The sequence below is a fragment of the Odontesthes bonariensis genome, chromosome 19, assembly GCF_027942865.1.
Source record: "Odontesthes bonariensis isolate fOdoBon6 chromosome 19, fOdoBon6.hap1, whole genome shotgun sequence".
Lineage (NCBI taxonomy): Eukaryota > Metazoa > Chordata > Actinopteri > Atheriniformes > Atherinopsidae > Odontesthes > Odontesthes bonariensis.
Genome location: NC_134524.1, coordinates 15,713,666 through 15,731,747, shown reverse-complemented (window position 1 = coordinate 15,731,747; position 18,082 = coordinate 15,713,666). Strand labels below are relative to the sequence as shown.

Below are 18,082 nucleotides of genomic sequence, written 5' to 3'. Positions count from 1 at the left end.
TGAAAGCCGTGAATGCAGCATAGTTGGACGCGAAGGAGAGAGGAAAGAAGAAAGGGGGCAAGGAAGGAACCGAGGTGAATTCGGCCTCGCAGTCTTGGCGCCAATCCGACTTTTAGAGAAATATAAGATTTACCTAGATATTTTAATCACGTTTGCGACTTGCCGCTGTTCCTCTCATTTCCGTCGGTCGGTATTGAATCCAGCTAGCCTCGTTAGCACAGCATCTATCATTGTCACATTAATCTGGCCCCTTCTCTCTGCCTGTAGTCACGATACTAATAACTCAGCAACAGCAAAGCACCGGGACAATAGAGGTGTGTTTCTCCGGGAGGACCGACCAGACACAACCGTAAAATGGGGGTGAGTTACGAGTGTTTCGCCTAACGTTTCGGTATTTGGGGATACAATGAAATGTGTATTTGGTGATACAATGAAATGTAGATGTTTGGGATTTGTATATACCTGATGTTGAGAGGAGAGAAAAGGAAAGAGAAGGAAAGGAGGAGGAGGGAAAAGAAGAGATGGTGGATGGATGTAGCTAAAGGTATCGGTTGGCCGTTTAGCTGCCCCAGGCAGCCTCTTAGTTAGCATTGTAACATTAGCACAAGCATACAAATGGCTTCACGGGGGATTTTCTGAATGATCGCTGCATTGTCCTTTCTGCTGAACACACTTTAGCTCCTGATGTGTGTAGTGACAGTGCTAGCCAGCCTGCCTTAGCCGCTAACCAGTGCTACATTCGCAAGTGCTTTGCTAGCCATTACTGCTAATCACTTGTATGTGTGAGTTCATCTTTACCAAGCAGGCCCGAGTGTGATGTGCTTTCCACCTGGGGTTGATTAATTTAGGCTTGTTGGAAGTTAATTGTCTCTCTCCAACAGCTAGGCCTGCTCTCATGCTGTGTAGAAACTTTTGTCAGTCTTTGAGAGCACTTGAGACTTGAATTTGTTGTCCACTTTGACCGAAGTCTTAATAAACCCATCCACGTGTTTTCACTGTCCCAGCTCAGTCTGCAGCCTCTCTGTGCCTGGTACTCAGTTAATGCTCTGTGCTGAAGTTGGCAACTCATTGCATTCCTCCTCATAATAGTTACCTCGTCTGTTCATGCCTGGAATGAAGGAATTCAGTTGACTCCAACTTGTATATCCATGTAGCGTCAAGGTATCATTTCTGCTCAACTTGGCATGTAAATAGATCAGGTTTTACAAGCATGGTGATGCACAATGTTACACCAAGGGTGTATGGACGCGACTGATAGGAAGATGTTTACAACAGATGTTGGAATGAGTTGTCTCTTTGATATAGTGCAGTCATAGTCATTTGTGTGACTTGTGGTTGTACCATTGCTGATGCTTAGAATTTAATGAGTTTTATCCGAATGTTGGTTTCAGGAAATAAATTCCCATGAGGCAAGCTACTTGCAGCACCAGCTATTTAACACATGACCAAGCTACTCAGATGAAAGAAATGCTCTTGTTTAAGTTGGCATTGTTATTGTTCTAATGCTGAAATTCACTGACAAGATCATCGTGCCTGTAATCGTATGTCACATGGCTTTCTCATGTAAGTGTAGCTAATGCAGTTTGAGCTGCATAACTGAACTTTATTTGGTTTGTCTTGTTTTATCTTCCTGCTTGTACTTGTTCTGGGTTTGAGGTCTGCTCTGATCCTGTGTCATGGGTTTTCTGCGTGTGGGGGGGAAAAAAAATTGCTGCAGAAAATGAGGTCTGCAGGCTGCAACACAGGAGATATTTGCAGGTCCTATTTAGAGCTCTGCTAATACTTTGATGCATAAAAAAGCACTGGGGTACAAAATGAGGTGTTTTGCCATGTCCTGTTTTCACTTTGTTTAATTTGGCCTGAAGTATTGAGTACAACAACTACCATTCATTGCATAAATTGCATTAACGTGTCGACATTCCTTCTTTTATCTATACATCATGCATTTGACATTTTTATGTGTTGGATCGGTGGATCCTTTCTGAGAGGGCCGCTTTGATCTATCCGTTCATGTTTTATGGCGAGTTCTTATCACCTGACCAGTTAGTTTTTCTCTTGATTTCCTTTTTTATGTAATCAGTATATCTTTTACTATTTGATTACATTACACTTGACATTACATCAAGATTGAGAGGATCAGTTATAATTGATCCTTGGAAAGGGAATTGATCAAGTTTGTCTTACATGTTCCTTTTTGATCCAAAAATAATGCATTGGTGTCGTATCATTTTCCTCCTTTGTCACTCTCTTTGTTTTTCCCTCCTTTTTTCGCTCCCTTTCAACACATTTCCTTGTCCGTCACCTCCTCATTTCCTGGTGTTTAGAGGAAGTCCAACAGAGCAAAGGAAAAGAAAGCCCGGCGTCAGGAGGAGAGGGCGGCTATGGACGCCGTGTGCGCCAAGGTGGACGCAGCTAATAAGGTAAGTTAGTGGCAGATTAACCAGTGTGGTGAGGTTTTTGCTGACTGCAAAATGTAAAAAAACACAATAATCTGGTTGTAAAATTTTATCAGTTTATGACAGCATGAAGGTTTATATATTAACCTGCATTTTGTATGCGCTGTGCTGGAACGAAGTCATTCATCACTTGTATTTTTGTTTGCTTTTCATACTGTTTCAGATTGGATTGAACATGGCATCTAAAGCTTATCATTTTACAAGTTAAAGTACCGTAATGACACACAAAGCTAGGGATGCCCTCCTCGCTTTAATCACGCCCATAATGTGATGGGCACATGACGGTAGAAGCTAAATACAGCACCATATGTTTCTTTATGCATAATTAATCAGTGTCTAGTTGAGTGCACAGCTTGCAGGTTGGTTAGAGTCTGAGTAAATTGAACTCAAGTGTGGATGAAAACAAAGCGCAGACACTCACTGTGCGGCAGCTGCTTCCTCAACAAGCTCTTAACAGACCCGCCAGGGTTTATTAGTCTTCCATCAGGAATGAGTCTTGACTCGGTCCATTGTTTCAGTTGAACAAATGGCGCATTCGCCATTTTGTCTTGTTCTCAGTAGATTCTCCTCGCCTTAAGATGAAAGCGTGATGTAACTGAACTACTGAACAGGCCCACCGGGCGTAAATAAACATGTAGCCGTTCTTTTAGGAGATATTTTCTAATATATGAGGATTATGTCCGAAGATGGATATGCTTCACCATATGATAAAAGTCACCACTTGAATGAGCTTTCTATTTCTTGACGGTTAACTTCACCTTTCAGGGGGGAAATGGACCCAGACCAGGCTGACAAAATGCTCCTCAAATCATAACAGATCTCCTCATTGCAGAGTTCAAGGCTTCATAGTTTTCATTTAATTAGTCACCTTTCTGTTTATTCCCAACAGAAAGGACATTTTTGTCTCTTTGCTGTCTTATTATGAGTGATTAATGGAGCAATGATGCTCACAGCCCTTTCCTGGCACCATTTTGTGCTATTTAGGTCATTAGGCTGCTTTTAGATCCCTTTTTATGCTCTAAAGTTGAATTTTGTTCCTTCTTCTCACAGCTTGATGACCCACTGGCTGCCTTCCCAGCCTTCAAAAAGTACGACAGAAATGGGTAAGTGTTGCTTTGCTGGTTTATTCAATATTCTGTCTGTTTGTCTCCCACTTTGATGTCGTTGGACGCATGCAGACACATTCTTGACTTTGTCGCCATGTCGTCTCATCCAGGCTAAACCTGCAGATAGAATGTAAGAGAGTGACCTCCCTCAACCCGCTGTCTGTGGAGTGGGCCTTTGAACTCACCAGAGCCAACATGCAGACACTGTAAGAAGTCTGTTCTCACCTTTTTTTTATTTACAGAGTGGGATTTTTGTTTTATCCAGGATAGTTCATGTATGAGCACACAGAGGAGCATGCGGAAGGGCGAACAGAGTAGATGCTGACAGTGTAATAACTACATTTTTATCTCCTCTCACATTGCCAGAATTTGAGTTCAATTTACCAAATTGCTCCCAGTCAGTCCAAGCTTAATTTAATTTCGAAACATGTCCAGTAGCGGGATGATTGGGGGAAAATTTGAGGCTGAAATTACCTCGCCAAGTCACATTGGAGCCCATTTTCTCTCTGCCGTCGCTGTAGATACGAGCAGAGCGAGTGGGGGTGGAAGGAGCGGGAAAAGAGGGAGGAGATGAACGACGAGAGGGCCTGGTACCTGCTGGCCCGCGACTCCGACTCCACCCCACTGGCCTTCTCTCACTTCAGATTCGACGTGGAGTGTGGGGAGGAGGTTTTATATTGGTAAGATGCTCACCTGTGTGTTGGTGGATATTAAGAGAAGTTTTGAAGTGGGTTTGACTGCATTTCTTGACTCCGCAGCTACGAGGTGCAGTTAGAGAGCAAAGTGCGGAGGAAAGGGCTCGGCAAGTTTCTCATCCAGATACTACAGCTCATCGCCAACAGGTAAAAACTGCTGCCGTGGCCATGTTTGCATAGTTGTCTGGGTCAGGATCTCACACCAATTTTGATGTTTTGTAAAACCGACGATCTCTTAAAAGAAAACTCCGAGCTGCTCACTGAAAGTGAACAGTTTTGGTCCAATGGTTGAAAAAATGAAAGCATTATTCAACGCTTTTCTTACATCACAAGATCCCATCAGAAGGTCAAACGTGTAGTTCAGTAACGCAGATGAAATAAGTCTAAAATTTGCAGTGTTACAGAAGTTGACTCTGAATGATTTCCATGTAGAAAGAGATGGAAACACAACTTTCATTAGTCAGCAGAGCTCAATTAATACAGATGTTTTGTTTTTATTCTAAAAAGGAGCATCTTTAAAACAACTGGTCCAGGGACGATGCTAGAGCCGGTTCTAAGTTGGTTGGATCTAGGAACTGGTTTGACTGGTGTGAGCCACCACAGAACCACGTCATTGCATCACTTTGAATGTCTTTCTAACATGTTTGACCTCCTTCTGCGACACGTCCTGGCCTGTGGCCTTTGGCTGCTTGTCATCTCTCCCTGTCTATCCACCTTCTTTGTCCAGCTACTGTTGAAAACAGGTCACGAGTGCCGTTTAAAAAAAAAAAAAAAAAGATACTTGGGGTAAAGAGAGTCCAAACACACGTTTGTGTTAATTTATGCAGCGACAGCGAACATCTGTGAAAGCAGCGTGAAGGCTTCAGAGAGAGGCCGGGGGGGTATTCGTTGTTGAGCATTACAGACCCTCACAACCCACTGCTGACAGCAAAGTTATTTTTATTCCGAGCAAAGCCGTTTACCACTTCTCAGGCTTTTCCCTTGGATTCTGGATCAAATTGAAAAGCGCTGAGAGGCTGCAAGTGTCAGTTTGCGTGTCCAGTGCTCACACTGATCTCTAGAAAATCCCAAATCTGTTGTTTTATGCTCCTTTTTTTTCTTTGTTTTCTTGCTGCGTCTGTCACCTAACAAATTCTGTCAGACTACAGCAAGCTATGTGACTGCAAACCTAAAACGGATCACGATTGAATGTATGTTGTTGATTCGCTCGTGTCATCTTGCAGATGTCATTTTGGCTGAATCGGTAGCAGATTTATTCCTCGTGGTCCTTTTTGTTGCCTCCCAAAGCTGACTGTGTGGGACGCAATGTTAATTTGCATATAGAGTGTGGGGTGACTCTGAGGAACTCTAAACACTTAAATTACAGGTATAAAGCAGCTGGAGCTGTCCCCTTGTGATCTAATCACCTATTATGCATGTCGATGCCCGGTGCAAAAAGGCTCTAAAGAAAGCTCTTCACAAATTGCTCACATCCGTGAGTCAGGTGAAACTAAGATAAATGTGTTGTTTCCTTTTTCTCTCTGCCCAGTACACAGATGAAGAAAGTGATGCTGACAGTTTTCAAACACAACCACGGGGCTTACCAGTTCTTCAGAGAAGCTTTACAGTGAGTACGCTACATGTCCAGAGGTGAACAATTTAGAATATCCTTTTTTTATTTGACTATTCACTCTTGGTGAGTATGGATTTTCAGTGTACACTCATCGTGCATTTAAATAATGTGATTAAACTAGTCTGTAGAGTTTTAGGCAGAGTGGCAGGTTACGGGTAGATGCGATCAAAGGAGAACTACCAGACTCGTCCGGGGCCCATGTTCTGCTTTTCCACAAATGTACGAAGCTGATTTAGAGCTGGTGTTTAATCTCAAACCATTCCTTGGGATTTCGACAGCCAAAGGACTGGCTGTCAACCAGGAAAACTGGTTCCAAAGCCTAATTAAAACTTTTCTCGTTTAGAGCCACAATAATCCCATTTTATGTCCGGAGCTGGGATTATCGTGTCCGGACAAAAAGGCTTTGTTAACTCTCTCTTCAAAGCCTTGCAGATAAGCATCTCTGAATACAAGACCTTGCAGGTGTACTTTAAAGAGCAGTACAAATCTCTGCTTTACACACTGAGAAACGTGGAGGACTTTTTTTTCGTATGTTTAGGCATTTCAAGTTCTCGTTAAAGGCGGAAAACTCTGATCGTATTAGTCTGAAACTTCAACCCCCTCCACGCTTCTTAAATGACCTCTTCCTGTTCTAGGTTTGAGATCGATGAGACCTCGCCAAGCATGTCCGGTTGCTGTGGTGACGACTGCTCCTATGAGATTCTCAGCAGGCGGACCAAGCACGGCGAGGCCTCTGCGGGACACACCCACGGCGGCGGGCACTGTGGCGGCTGCTGCCACTGACTGGCTCCAGTTACTCCCTATCATTGGTTAAAAGGCAGCAACTTTCAGGGCTGTGTGTGAAGGCTTAAGCGTTTTGAGTTTGAACAGCCGCAGGGAGCCGTTTGAAATTAACCGCTGGTAGAATGCCTGGCTGCCGACACAAAAGCGGCGTTCTGGCTTTTTTCTTTTTGTGTTGTTGTTGTTGTTGTTATTTCTTTTTTTTAAAAGTTTTTTTGTTTGTTTGTTTGTTTGTTTTATGTGTGTCTTTCTGTTACAAAGGCAGTATGCAGTTTGAGCTTTCACACATTGTGTTTTCTTTTCCAACTTCTTGGCTCAGTGCCATTCTTTTCCATTCTCTCATTCCTCTTAATGACCATTAGTAGTTCCCAGTCAAGAAAAAGCTAAGGCAGTGTTTACGTTTTATCATGATCTACCGGACTGTACTGTTACACCTCTGGTCTCTCAAGTGTAACATTGATTTTTTTTTTTTTTTTTTTTTTTTTTTTTTCCAGCAGTAGTAAATTCTTTTTAATGTTTATTTAAATCATGCCCTAACTCGAGGTACACAAAGCAAAGAAGCATATGAGGTTTGGAGTTTCTGTATGACACCCAGTGATATCTTGCGTACCTCACGCTAAGATCACTTGCTGGTTTCACTGAAACAGCAGGGTTGCAGGATTAGGCTAAATGCCTACCCTGCAAGACCACGAGAAGCCCTGTTGCACTGTTAAAACTCAAGTTTTATGCATTTATTGCTTCTAAGTTAGGTAGGTAACAAAATCACTGCAGCTAGCAGTAACAGCACTGTTTTCAGCCACATTGGTCCATGATACTACTGTTACATAGTTATACTACTTCCACCCGATGACAGCTAAATGTACCCCCCTCCCCCAGCATTTTAGTTTTTAGAGCTTTTGAGGTATGATCTCCAAGGTTGCCTTTTTAATTTTTCCTTTACTGACTCATATTTCCAAGTAGAATATTTATATTGTTTCATCAGTCTCATCCTGTTAAACCGCATCCAGCCCCAAAACGCCCCAGTGGGATCCTCCCTATCCAAATGTTCCACAGCTTTACACCCTGACCTTTTTTCTTTTTTTTATCTCCCTGATCCGAGATTCAACAGAAACAGCATCCTGCTTCACTAACAACATGTTTAAATAGTGGAAGTGCATTACTTGATTATTTTTGTTCCTCCATTCCCTTTCACCATCGCTTATGTTTATATATGTTAAAGGCATAGATGAAGCAGTCGTGTAATAGATGAGTTTCCCACGCTTTGGCCCTGTTAAACTACATCCACCTCTGCATTTCTCTTTTTTTTTTTTTGTTTGTTTGTGTGTGTGTTTGTGCCTGAAGGCGCTGGATGATCAGAGCAGACCCTCTTTATGTGCTGCTCCCATTTGTCACCTTTTGTGAAGTTGTGTTAATCCTGCTCGTCTCTTTTTTTTCTTTTCAAAGAGGCGCCGATGATCATTTCGACAGTGCTGGTGATACTTTTAGCTGCATTTTAAAAACCATCCTCCATCGCCTGCGTATTTTGTTCATGTGAAATCATATTGATTTAACATGGTGGAGGATTTGTAGCAGTCTCATCATGCATAGTTGGAAGTGATGCCAGAGCACTGAAAGAAACCGTTTTTACAGCTCACTTTTCCCCCCACAGTCGTAACCCGTGTTCCCTGCCCGCCATCAGCAGCTGGCATCACAGCATCATTTTTTTAACAGAAGAAGTCACAGTCTGAGTCAGGATTACGTCACTGCTGCTTCTGAATTTTAGCTCCACCGTGCGACCCCGTGTCTAAAACCCTCTTAGGTCTAATAGCCTTACTTAAATATTTCATGCAAATCAAAATGTGTTTAAGAGGGGAGCATGACATTCAAAGTTAATGCAGACGCACGGTAAGATTCAGGCAAATTTCACATCTGCAGCTCATCCACTGAGAACTGTTCCAGCATAATTTAAATGCCAGCACGTTCAGTTTAGGATTTTAGATGTCGTATCGTTAGACAAAGTCAAAAGGCCGCTGCGACCATTTTTGGACTATTTGTCGAGTGAGAGTTGGAATAATTAGAATCCGTGTCAAGGATTTACTATAAAACTCTTTGATTCCAGGCCTGTGGTCCGCTTGCTCAGAATTCATATGTGTTGTAAAGGACTGAGATTGTGGATGTAAAGGTTTTTTTTTTTTTATTGTTGTTGTTTTTTCTTTTTTCTTTATACTAAATACTGTGAGGGCCTCAAGTTGGTACGTTTTGAGTTGCTTTTAAACTGGTCACATCAAGGCCAAGGTTTTATACGGTTTAGTACCCGGACGAAGCATGTGAAGCTGCAGACTGAAATGTGAATCAGTACTGAAATTAGATGGAAGAACAAAAATTGTTATTTATCACAAAAGAAAAAGAAACAAACACTTTTGTCCACATCCTTGGCTGAAAGCTGGTGGTTGCTTTCAGACGTAGAAAACAAACGAACATTTATCACCATGTGACATTGCCGTTTCTCTCCTGTTTGAGTCTGATCGTGAACAGCAAAAGTTGTCAACGTTTTGCTTGTTTTAGGACTAGACTACCTTCTTTATAGTACAGTAACTCATTTTTTGTACTGCATAGGTTACAATTGAAAGCGGTTGTTGTACATAGTGGTAGTAGATCAATTGACTGACAGTCTCTCAGGTTAATCAAACATAATCAAACCTCATCTGTCCTAAGAACAGCCATCTTGGCAGCGTGCTGTGGGCTGGATTTGACTGACCCACAGCTCTGATCTGGAGTCCTTTTCTGTTTGTCTCAAACCATCATGTGTAAAGAAACTTCAGAATATCTAAAACTCTACTTTAAACACAACCAGAATACTAAAAAACCCTGTAGTAAATGTAGATGACGTAGTTTTTAGTTTCATCTAGTTCCTTGACAATGTGACTTTGCATGAAAGTAATTCTGACCCTAGATCAGTGCTCAGTGGTTACATTCAATCTCAGCGGGTGGGCTGTGTTTGAAGAAGAAAAAAAAAAAAGAAGAAGCAGCTCACTGGCGTTAAAATGATTTAGTAAAATACAAGTTGAAAAATCAGCTCAAACTCAACCAGTTTGTTTTGAAGTCAGTGAGTTGAGTTTTTTTTTTTTGTTTGTTTGTTTTAGAAAAACTGTTGTATACCCTCTTGACATTTCAGACAATTCTCTTGGACTTTTCTTTATGTATATAGACATATATATATAAATATATATATAAGCTGTTGTGGTTCTACCCTTTTTTTTTTTTTGGCCTTTTACAGGTAAAACACTTTTTTAAACATGATGTTGAATCAAGAAAAACTCCCATGTTTGAGAGTGAGTGTTACTGTCCTGTCCATAAATGATGATGAAAGGGAAAGTCATTCTGCCTTGTCAGTGTTTTATTTGTATGTTACAAATAAAGGAAAGTTGTTTGACTTTACAAAAGATGCAAGTTTTGTCATTTAAGGAAAAAATGGAAAGCGGGAATTTATTAGCAAAAACTTTCCACCTGGGGAAAAAAGGAAGTAAGAGTTAAGCATATTGGAATTAAAAACCTTTATGGAGGAAAGAGGATATTGACACAAATATAACTTTGTGTATAAAAATGACCATATTGTAATGATTTTGATTGTAACTTGAGATGGTTGAAATCTTAATGCTTAAGAAAAAGATATGTTAAATTGGTTTTAAATCTGATATTGACTTTTCTTTTTTTTTATTTGAATTTTCTCTTAAATTCAATTGATATATTTATGTGTAAATGGACTCTTACCGCAATACGCTCTCATATTTTTATATTACTTTTAATAGTTTGATATGTTCACATTGGCGGAACTGATTGTAAATGTTTCAAGAGGGACTCGTTATCGGGTCGCACTGAAACCGGAAGTTGTTGGTACATTTTCTGCAGAAATGTCCGAGCTGGACTGAATGAATGGATGTTGTGATGCCCTGAGGGTGCCTTTGCACTCATCCGTTAAAGATGACATGGATCTTTAAGCTTTAAGTTCAGTCTTCTGCCGTTTCCAGCCGCCGGTAAGCGCAGATAAATGACAGTCGAGCTAATGTATGTTTAGCTTAGCTTACACTGGTTTGTCAAATTGTTCAAAACATTCGACCCTCTTGCATGCACAAAACTACCCTCAGCTTTTTCCTGTTAGCGTCTCATTTTGCTGAATGGGAGTTGTTTCCCCTGTTAGCTGTTGGCTAGCTATCTGTCCGGTTTTTTTTTTTGTTTGTTTGTTTTTTTAATCTTTTCTGAATATCTTTAGTTCCTCAGGTATAACCTATAAACTAAAGAAACTAAACAAAAGAAAACCAATTACTGGGAAGTCCTGAGGGAGTGATACTCTTTGTTTCACATATTTTCGTCCTATCAGCTGGTGAGGGTGCCATGGCAACGAGGATGAAGCTAAAGCTGAAGACTGTGTTTGTGCTCTACTTCATGGTCTCTCTGATGGGCCTCGTCTATGCACTAATGCAGCTCGGTAAGTGGAAAGGGCGCCGTTTAAATCCAGATTTAATCCATCAAAATAAGTAATAAATAAATAAAATAAAAAAACAGTATTAGAAATAACCAAATGGGCTTCCAATAACTCCAAAACCCCCAAAGTAATTAAATTAATATAGATATAAAATTGATATATTGTTGACAAAGAAATTGTTTTTAATCCTGAATTTTCAAGTGTAACTATCTTGAGAATATGAATATATCAAACGTGTATGAAAACTTATGATATTTAGGAAGTTATTCCATTATTATTATTTGTTTATGGATCCTCTCTATTTTTGGAAATATTTAACATTTTTTTAAAATAGAGCCATATTTTAGCTCTAGCGTCAACCGAATTAAACCACCTGTGACCTCGAGACTGTACAGATACCATACAAGGTTGTTTTACAACAGGAGGACAAAAATGACTGCAATGTTATTTATGCTTCCAGATCGGAGTGTTGGAATTTTTACATTTTCAAATGTTGTGCTCTTCTGATTACCTGAAGATGACAAAAATAATCTTTTTGAACTATACCAAACTAATGAAGTCCATATCTGTCATAATATATTTTCAGACTTTTTTTATGTAGCAGATTGAAACCCAGATCCTTCCTTTTTGGTGGTGACGATCACCACTGCACCATCAAAAATGTAATTTACTATCAGAATCTGATTCTGAAAAAAAAAAATATATATTTTTTTTAGAACTACACTCAACTCCAAATTCAATACATAAACTATAAAAAGTGTTTCAAATGGCAACCAATTGCAGACTATTAAAGATGTATACATTCAATTCTTGTGCCGCAGACAACTTTAAAACACACTAAATGGTATGCATATTCGTATGTAGGTGGAGGAATTCTTCTTTGAACTTTGAACTGTCATATGCAGGCCAGCGCTGTGACTGCGCAGAGCACGTCATGTCTAAGGACCGAACCATATCTCGTCTGCGGGAGGATTTGCACCATCTTCAGGATCAAATAAAGAAATTGCAGGCAACAAAACAAAACCTGAAACAGCCACTTAATCCCGCCCTGCCCACCATCTTTGTCATCACTCCCACATACGCAAGGTAGTCTTCCTTCTAATTCAGCCGCCTCCTCCTCCCTCTTCTCTGTCAGAACCTAAACATCAATGTCGATGTTTTACATGTTTCCGCAGGCTGGTGCAGAAAGCCGAGCTGACTCGTCTATCCCAGACTTTCCTCCATGTTCCTCAGCTTCACTGGATCGTGGTGGAGGACTCATCACACAAGACGCCCCTTGTGACCGACCTCCTGATGAAGAGTGGCCTGACCTACACACACCTACACATGCTCACCGCCAAGGACCGCAAACTAAAGGAGGTCTGTGGAGCTCAAGTCTGAATCAAACGCCTATTCTTCCAGTCACTTTTCCTCATTTGAGTAAAACGAAAGCACTGTTTTCAAAGATGGCTCTGACTGCTCTTCCTCTACCTCAGGGTGACCCAAGCTGGCTGAAGCCCCGCGGGGTCGAGCAGAGAAACGAGGGACTGCGGTGGCTCAGAGAGGACAGAGGGCCTCAGCCAGGAGAGGACGAACAGCAGGGGGTGGTTTATTTTGCTGATGATGATAACACATACAGCCTGCAGATATTTGAAGAGGTGAGGAATGGATTTGTTTTTCAGAAATAACTGCCAGTGTGAAATACCTGCGTACTCAAACATCCTCTTGTCTTGATTCAGATGAGGAGCACCCAGCGAGTGTCAGTGTGGCCAGTGGGGCTGGTTGGTGGGATGAAATATGAGAGGCCCGTTGTTGAAGGAGGAAAGGTAGATGCTCGCCCAGAGACTTAAAACCCATGTAAATGAGAACCCACCAAAATCAAACAGTCTTTAAAACCTTAAAAAAATAATATTGATGTTATGTATATATATAGGGCTCGTACTACTTCATCAGACTCAAACGTGACACTGAAAAGCAACATGCACGTACAGGCTGACACACTTTCTCACGCTGAAGCGTGACCCTGAATCCACATACACCCAGCATGCTCAGGAATGTTTACGCTGTGGGACCCAGGGCTCGTGGTCTTTTTTTATACAGGTGCCCGTGTTTATGTGAGGAACCATTGCAGTGTGTATGATAAAGCATGTTTGCGCACACATAAAAAATAAATATTGTGAAATCTGCTCAAATCAAATCTCGAATCAACTGTATGCAACCCTGCTGAGTGAGGAGATGAGAGCCGCCGTTCAAGGAATAACACATCACATCAATGCGATGAATAACACAAAGAGTGATACAGATGAAATCAACATCCAGAAACTGCAGAAGCTTCAATCTCGTGAGATTATGGTTCTCCACACCCTGATTGTTTTAAGTTCTTTATACTCAACCAGATATCTTGGGAAAACTCAGCTACACTGGTCTAGTCTCAAGAAAACCCAAACACGACTTCTCAATCACAAGATAAATCAATTTGATATTGATTTTTACATCTCCACCATAAAGTTTCTTCCATCAATTTCACTCATGTCCGATGTTTTTGATGCTTTTTTTTTAAGGTGGTTCGCTTTCATGTCGGCTGGCGCCCCAGTCGCCCCTTCCCGATGGACATGGCCGGCTTCGCTGTGTCTGTCAAACTTGTCCGGGACAATCCAGAGGCTTGCTTTGATGGAGAGGCACCAATGGGCTTCCTGGAAAGCAGCCTCCTTAAGGGTCTGGTTACTATGGATGAGCTGGAGCCCAAAGCGAACAATTGCACTAAAGTATGTCTGTTTTAACATTAAATGATGAGCTCTTGCCATTTATTCTAGTGTAGAACAGATGGAGACTGCCTCCTTTTGTCTCTGATGTAATTTTCTAAAGTTTTAGTGAGACTCGTCAATCACAGTACAATGTTTTTGTTGAATTTTTCTGTTCTTTTATCATGTGTGCTCTTCACAGGTGCTGGTGTGGCACACACGGACAGAGAAACCGAAGATGAAGAGAGAGGAGGCGCTGCAGGCACAGGGACTGGGTTCAGACCCTGCTGTGGAGGTCTGAGGAACGCACACACACACACACACACACACACATACATAAACACGATGTAAAGCATCCTCTGCTGTTAAATGCTGCACCAGCGACTCTGCATTGTAAATACTGTAAAACAGAAAACACGAGATAAAAGTCCATTTAAATTCACCTGGTTATGACTGTCTGTTTCATTTGGGTCAGGTAGTGAATGTAAATGTTTGCGTACTGAGTGAACGTGTGTCACAAGTTTGGTTTCAAATTATTTTTGCGATTTTGATGTCTCAGAAATGAGCGCAATGGATGATGACATTGCAGTTTAGACAGCCACCTGGAGGGCGCGCCAGTATAAAACAGTGTAACTCCTGCACCCGAACATTTTTACATGTTTATATTTGTTTGTGTTCAAGGTAAATCCTGCAGCTTAACTCAATATTGTTGTTATTATTATTATTATTATTATTATTATTATCATCAGTGATAAGGGGGAACTGATAAATTTAATGAATATTCTGTAAGTGAAAGAATAGAAATAATATCTAAATCAGCAATGTTATGATGACATTAAGGGAATGATTAACATGTCATTAAGAAACAGTAGTTAATAACCATTGTGCTAAAGAAATAGTCAAATATATAGTAAATATATATAGTAATAAACATAAGAGATAGAAAAAATGATATATTTTTACACCAGGCACCCTGATCAGTGCAGTCACCGTCATGTTGTCTGATTATTGATCAAGACTGCATGACTCCTGTTTTTGCGCGACTAGTTTCTGTAATTAGTCGTTTAGATACGTTTGATTTTCATGTGATATGCCAAAAAAAAAAAAAACTGTTGGGCCAATTTTGTGCTTACAGGCATAAATGACATGTGCAAACATGAACTGCAGCCCAAATGATGCCAAACGGTGAACAAATTTTAAAAAATGAGATGTCGCCTCGTGTTACAAGCCCAACAGGTGCAACTTATCAACTGTACTGCAACACAAGCATGGGATGGAGTGGTTTCACACCCAGTGTAGCTTTATGTCAAAGCTCAGAGCTTAAATTCTGTGTTTCAGTGTCTGAGCAAACAACAAATAAATGTTGTCATTTTTTTTCCTGTTTGCTTTTGAGTGATTTTTAAAACACGCAGACGGTGGAATCCATTGAGAGGACTTAAATAAGGCCACAGCACTACTGATGCTCATTGCTGTATATTTTGTTGCAGTACACAAGTACAAAATGCGTAGTCCACTGTGTTGCATTCCCATACTTTAGTGCGATTATATAAAAATAAAATAAAAACTTAAATTAGTCTTTAACAGGCAGGTAACCCTTGGTACTTTGACATAAGCAGTATTTTAAAGCTGCTGTAGGGTAAAAAGCTTCAAATACTGATTGAACTTCTTGAGCTGTGGTTGATAATCCACCACAACATCCTCTGAAGTCAGAGAACAGAAGATCGATGGTAAAGTTAAAGCTCGAACAAGCTGCTGTTTTATGATACTGGATGAACAGTTAGTGCCTGCCTCAGTGTAATTAGTGCCTGTGAGAATGTTCTCTCCTGGTGTTCATGTATTTATGACTGTAATATTGTTCCTTACATTGTACTGCGTGATAATGTATGTCCCAGGCCTTGAAAATAAATCCACATTATGTAAAACGCGTATTCTCATTATCGACTGTTATTCTATTTTCCACCTTCCTCTTTAAGAGTCAGAAAGGAGGAAAAATGCTTGAAATGCAGCCACTATGCAAGCAGTCTATCTCATCAGGGCACCAATGTGGTGAGTGTGCACCGAAGTGTGGTACAGTTTATTTCAGGCTTTGGGTTTGATTTACACTCAAACGTGATGATGGAATCGAATGGATAACCATTAGGCAAAGGAGGGAAGCTGCATTTGAAACCAGTTAAGACTCTGCTTTAAAGACAAAGCTTAAAAGTTAAATGTAAGAGCTTATCTCTAAATCGCTAATCTTTTTGTGCATTTCTCCTCTTAGGCTGCTCGTTCTTGTCTTTGTCTGTTTTTAACTTGTTCCTTTGCCATTTTGCTCTCATTGCTATTTACCCTCTTGTGTCCTTTGTATTTTGTTTTTGCTCCATAAAACACTTTGGGTACACTTGAAACACTTGAAAAGTACAGTCTAAAAAAAAAAAAAAAAAAGTTGTCTTGTCTGCAGCAGAGAAAAAAAAATTATTCAATTATGTTTTTTGCTAAATAGAAACACGATCTTCGCTGCCTTGAAGTGTAATTTCTTTGATCGTCCCAGCAAAGACAGTTTGTTAGAAATCTGCTGATTTGAAGAAGTTGAATGCACATGTAACGCAATTAGAAACAAAATGTGTGTTAGCAGGAACAGTAAGGATCACAAAGAAGAACCATCTGGGGATCGCCTGTAAGTTTGCAAGAAAGGCAAATATATTTTCCTATAACTTCAGAAGTTTGTAAGTTTACATTGAAACCAGACTGGCTCAGTTGCAGCTGCCGATAAGAGTGACATTTCACTAATTGAATGAAATGCCTGTAAAATCTGGAGGCAAGCTTCACATACTGTAAAACAAACTGATACTAAACACGCCTCAATCCCCACGATGGACTGCTTTGAGAGATGCAAACTGAAGGGTTTGCCACTGTCCTCACAGTCCTCCAATGTAAACATAATCAAAATGAGTTCCTTCAGAGCAGTGCAGGTACGGCAGACACAAAATTCCTCACGGATTTAAGAAGCTTTTGTACCGACAGTGGTTGAAACCTCCGAATCAACAGTCTCCCGCTATAAACAGCATTTACAAACTGGAAAAATCCCCATAGCAAGTGTTGCACTCAGCACTGCCTTTACATCTGCTTCAGGTTCTTTTCCCTTATTTGTTGTTCTAAAAGGTAAAGGATGGGAAAATATTCAGTGAATCTTTTTAAACCGTTAAAGAAATGTTTCATTTGTGACTTAATGCCTTTAAGAAGTCAGGCCATCACTTACTTACTTAGTGATTCATAAGAGCAGAAATTTGGACGAACCATTTTCTAGCTACTTTATAATTAGTTTAGGTTGAAACCCAGCCAACAGCACATCTGTTCTGTCTGAGTCGGGTGCTGCTTTTTCATTTAGCCTGAGGCAGAGCGATGACTTAATGCTGTAACACTTTTTAGTCTGTGAACATTTTTTATCACTTTTGTTCTTTCTGCTTCTCTCTCACTCTATAACACTCTTTCGGGTGTTTTACTGACCGGATTTTCTTCGTCTCATTAATCACCCCAACTTGCCTCTGCTTGACGGTGACCATGGTAACCTGCACCCACCATCCGGCAGTGTCATCAGTCCTCTACCATCAGCACAGTGGATGTTTCTACAGGCCTGTTTGACCGACAGTGGTTACATCCTATCGGCAGCGATGTTGCCCTATTGTGACCATATATAGAGTGTGTGTAGGTGTGAGTCTACAGCACAGACGAGATGAAGGTGCACTGGGAGGTGAGCAGGAGGAGCTGAAGTCATAAAGTTAGATGCACACCAGCTTTAATACCCAATGATTCACTCAGAATGACACACACACCTGTAGAGCTGACTACCTGTGACTCTGGAAGGTGGTGTCACGCCTTCCGTCTTGAACAACACATCACACTCGGTTTAACCAGCACGTTTGTTTGTTCCTGTGGTTTTCTCATGTTAGTGTGTCATCACGGGTATACATGTGCATGCATGTACAAGAAGGTGCGAGATCATCGCACATCCTGACTGAAGAAAAACAGCCACTGAGATCATTACTCAATGCACACTGCTCCCGCTCCCAGTTCCACCCAGACACAGCAATTACTGTCCCAACAGAGATGTGGATACATTTTTCTTTTCTCCAAGGTTTCACATGGCTCTGTAATTCATCTGCCACAGTCAGGGATGAGGAGATTCCTGTGTTATGTCTAAAGAATGTCCTTTTTCTGAAGTGTGGTGATCTCTAATATAGACCCTGTGTAACAGGAAAAGGTTCAGAAATG

General features: G+C 40.8%; 2 protein-coding genes across 2 annotated transcripts; both read left to right on the top strand.

Annotated features, from left to right (window-relative positions):
- Nucleotides 1-15: 15 nt before the first annotated feature.
- Nucleotides 16-10,112, top strand: naa40 (N-alpha-acetyltransferase 40, NatD catalytic subunit). The gene is made up of 8 exons (XM_075451267.1): nucleotides 16-360; nucleotides 2,325-2,420; nucleotides 3,507-3,559; nucleotides 3,673-3,768; nucleotides 4,084-4,242; nucleotides 4,321-4,404; nucleotides 5,786-5,863; nucleotides 6,505-10,112. The coding sequence occupies exons 1-8, from the start codon at nucleotides 355-357 to the stop codon at nucleotides 6,650-6,652; spliced, it is 720 nt and encodes a 239-aa protein (XP_075307382.1). The 5' UTR covers nucleotides 16-354; the 3' UTR covers nucleotides 6,653-10,112.
- A 396-nt stretch (nucleotides 10,113-10,508) lies between these two features.
- b3gat3 (beta-1,3-glucuronyltransferase 3 (glucuronosyltransferase I)) lies at nucleotides 10,509-15,205 on the top strand. Its single transcript, XM_075451401.1, has 8 exons — nucleotides 10,509-10,662; nucleotides 11,007-11,114; nucleotides 12,017-12,197; nucleotides 12,287-12,470; nucleotides 12,587-12,748; nucleotides 12,830-12,916; nucleotides 13,652-13,855; nucleotides 14,034-15,205. The coding sequence occupies exons 2-8, from the start codon at nucleotides 11,021-11,023 to the stop codon at nucleotides 14,130-14,132; spliced, it is 1,011 nt and encodes a 336-aa protein (XP_075307516.1). The 5' UTR covers nucleotides 10,509-10,662; nucleotides 11,007-11,020; the 3' UTR covers nucleotides 14,133-15,205.
- Nucleotides 15,206-18,082: the final 2,877 nt, after the last annotated feature.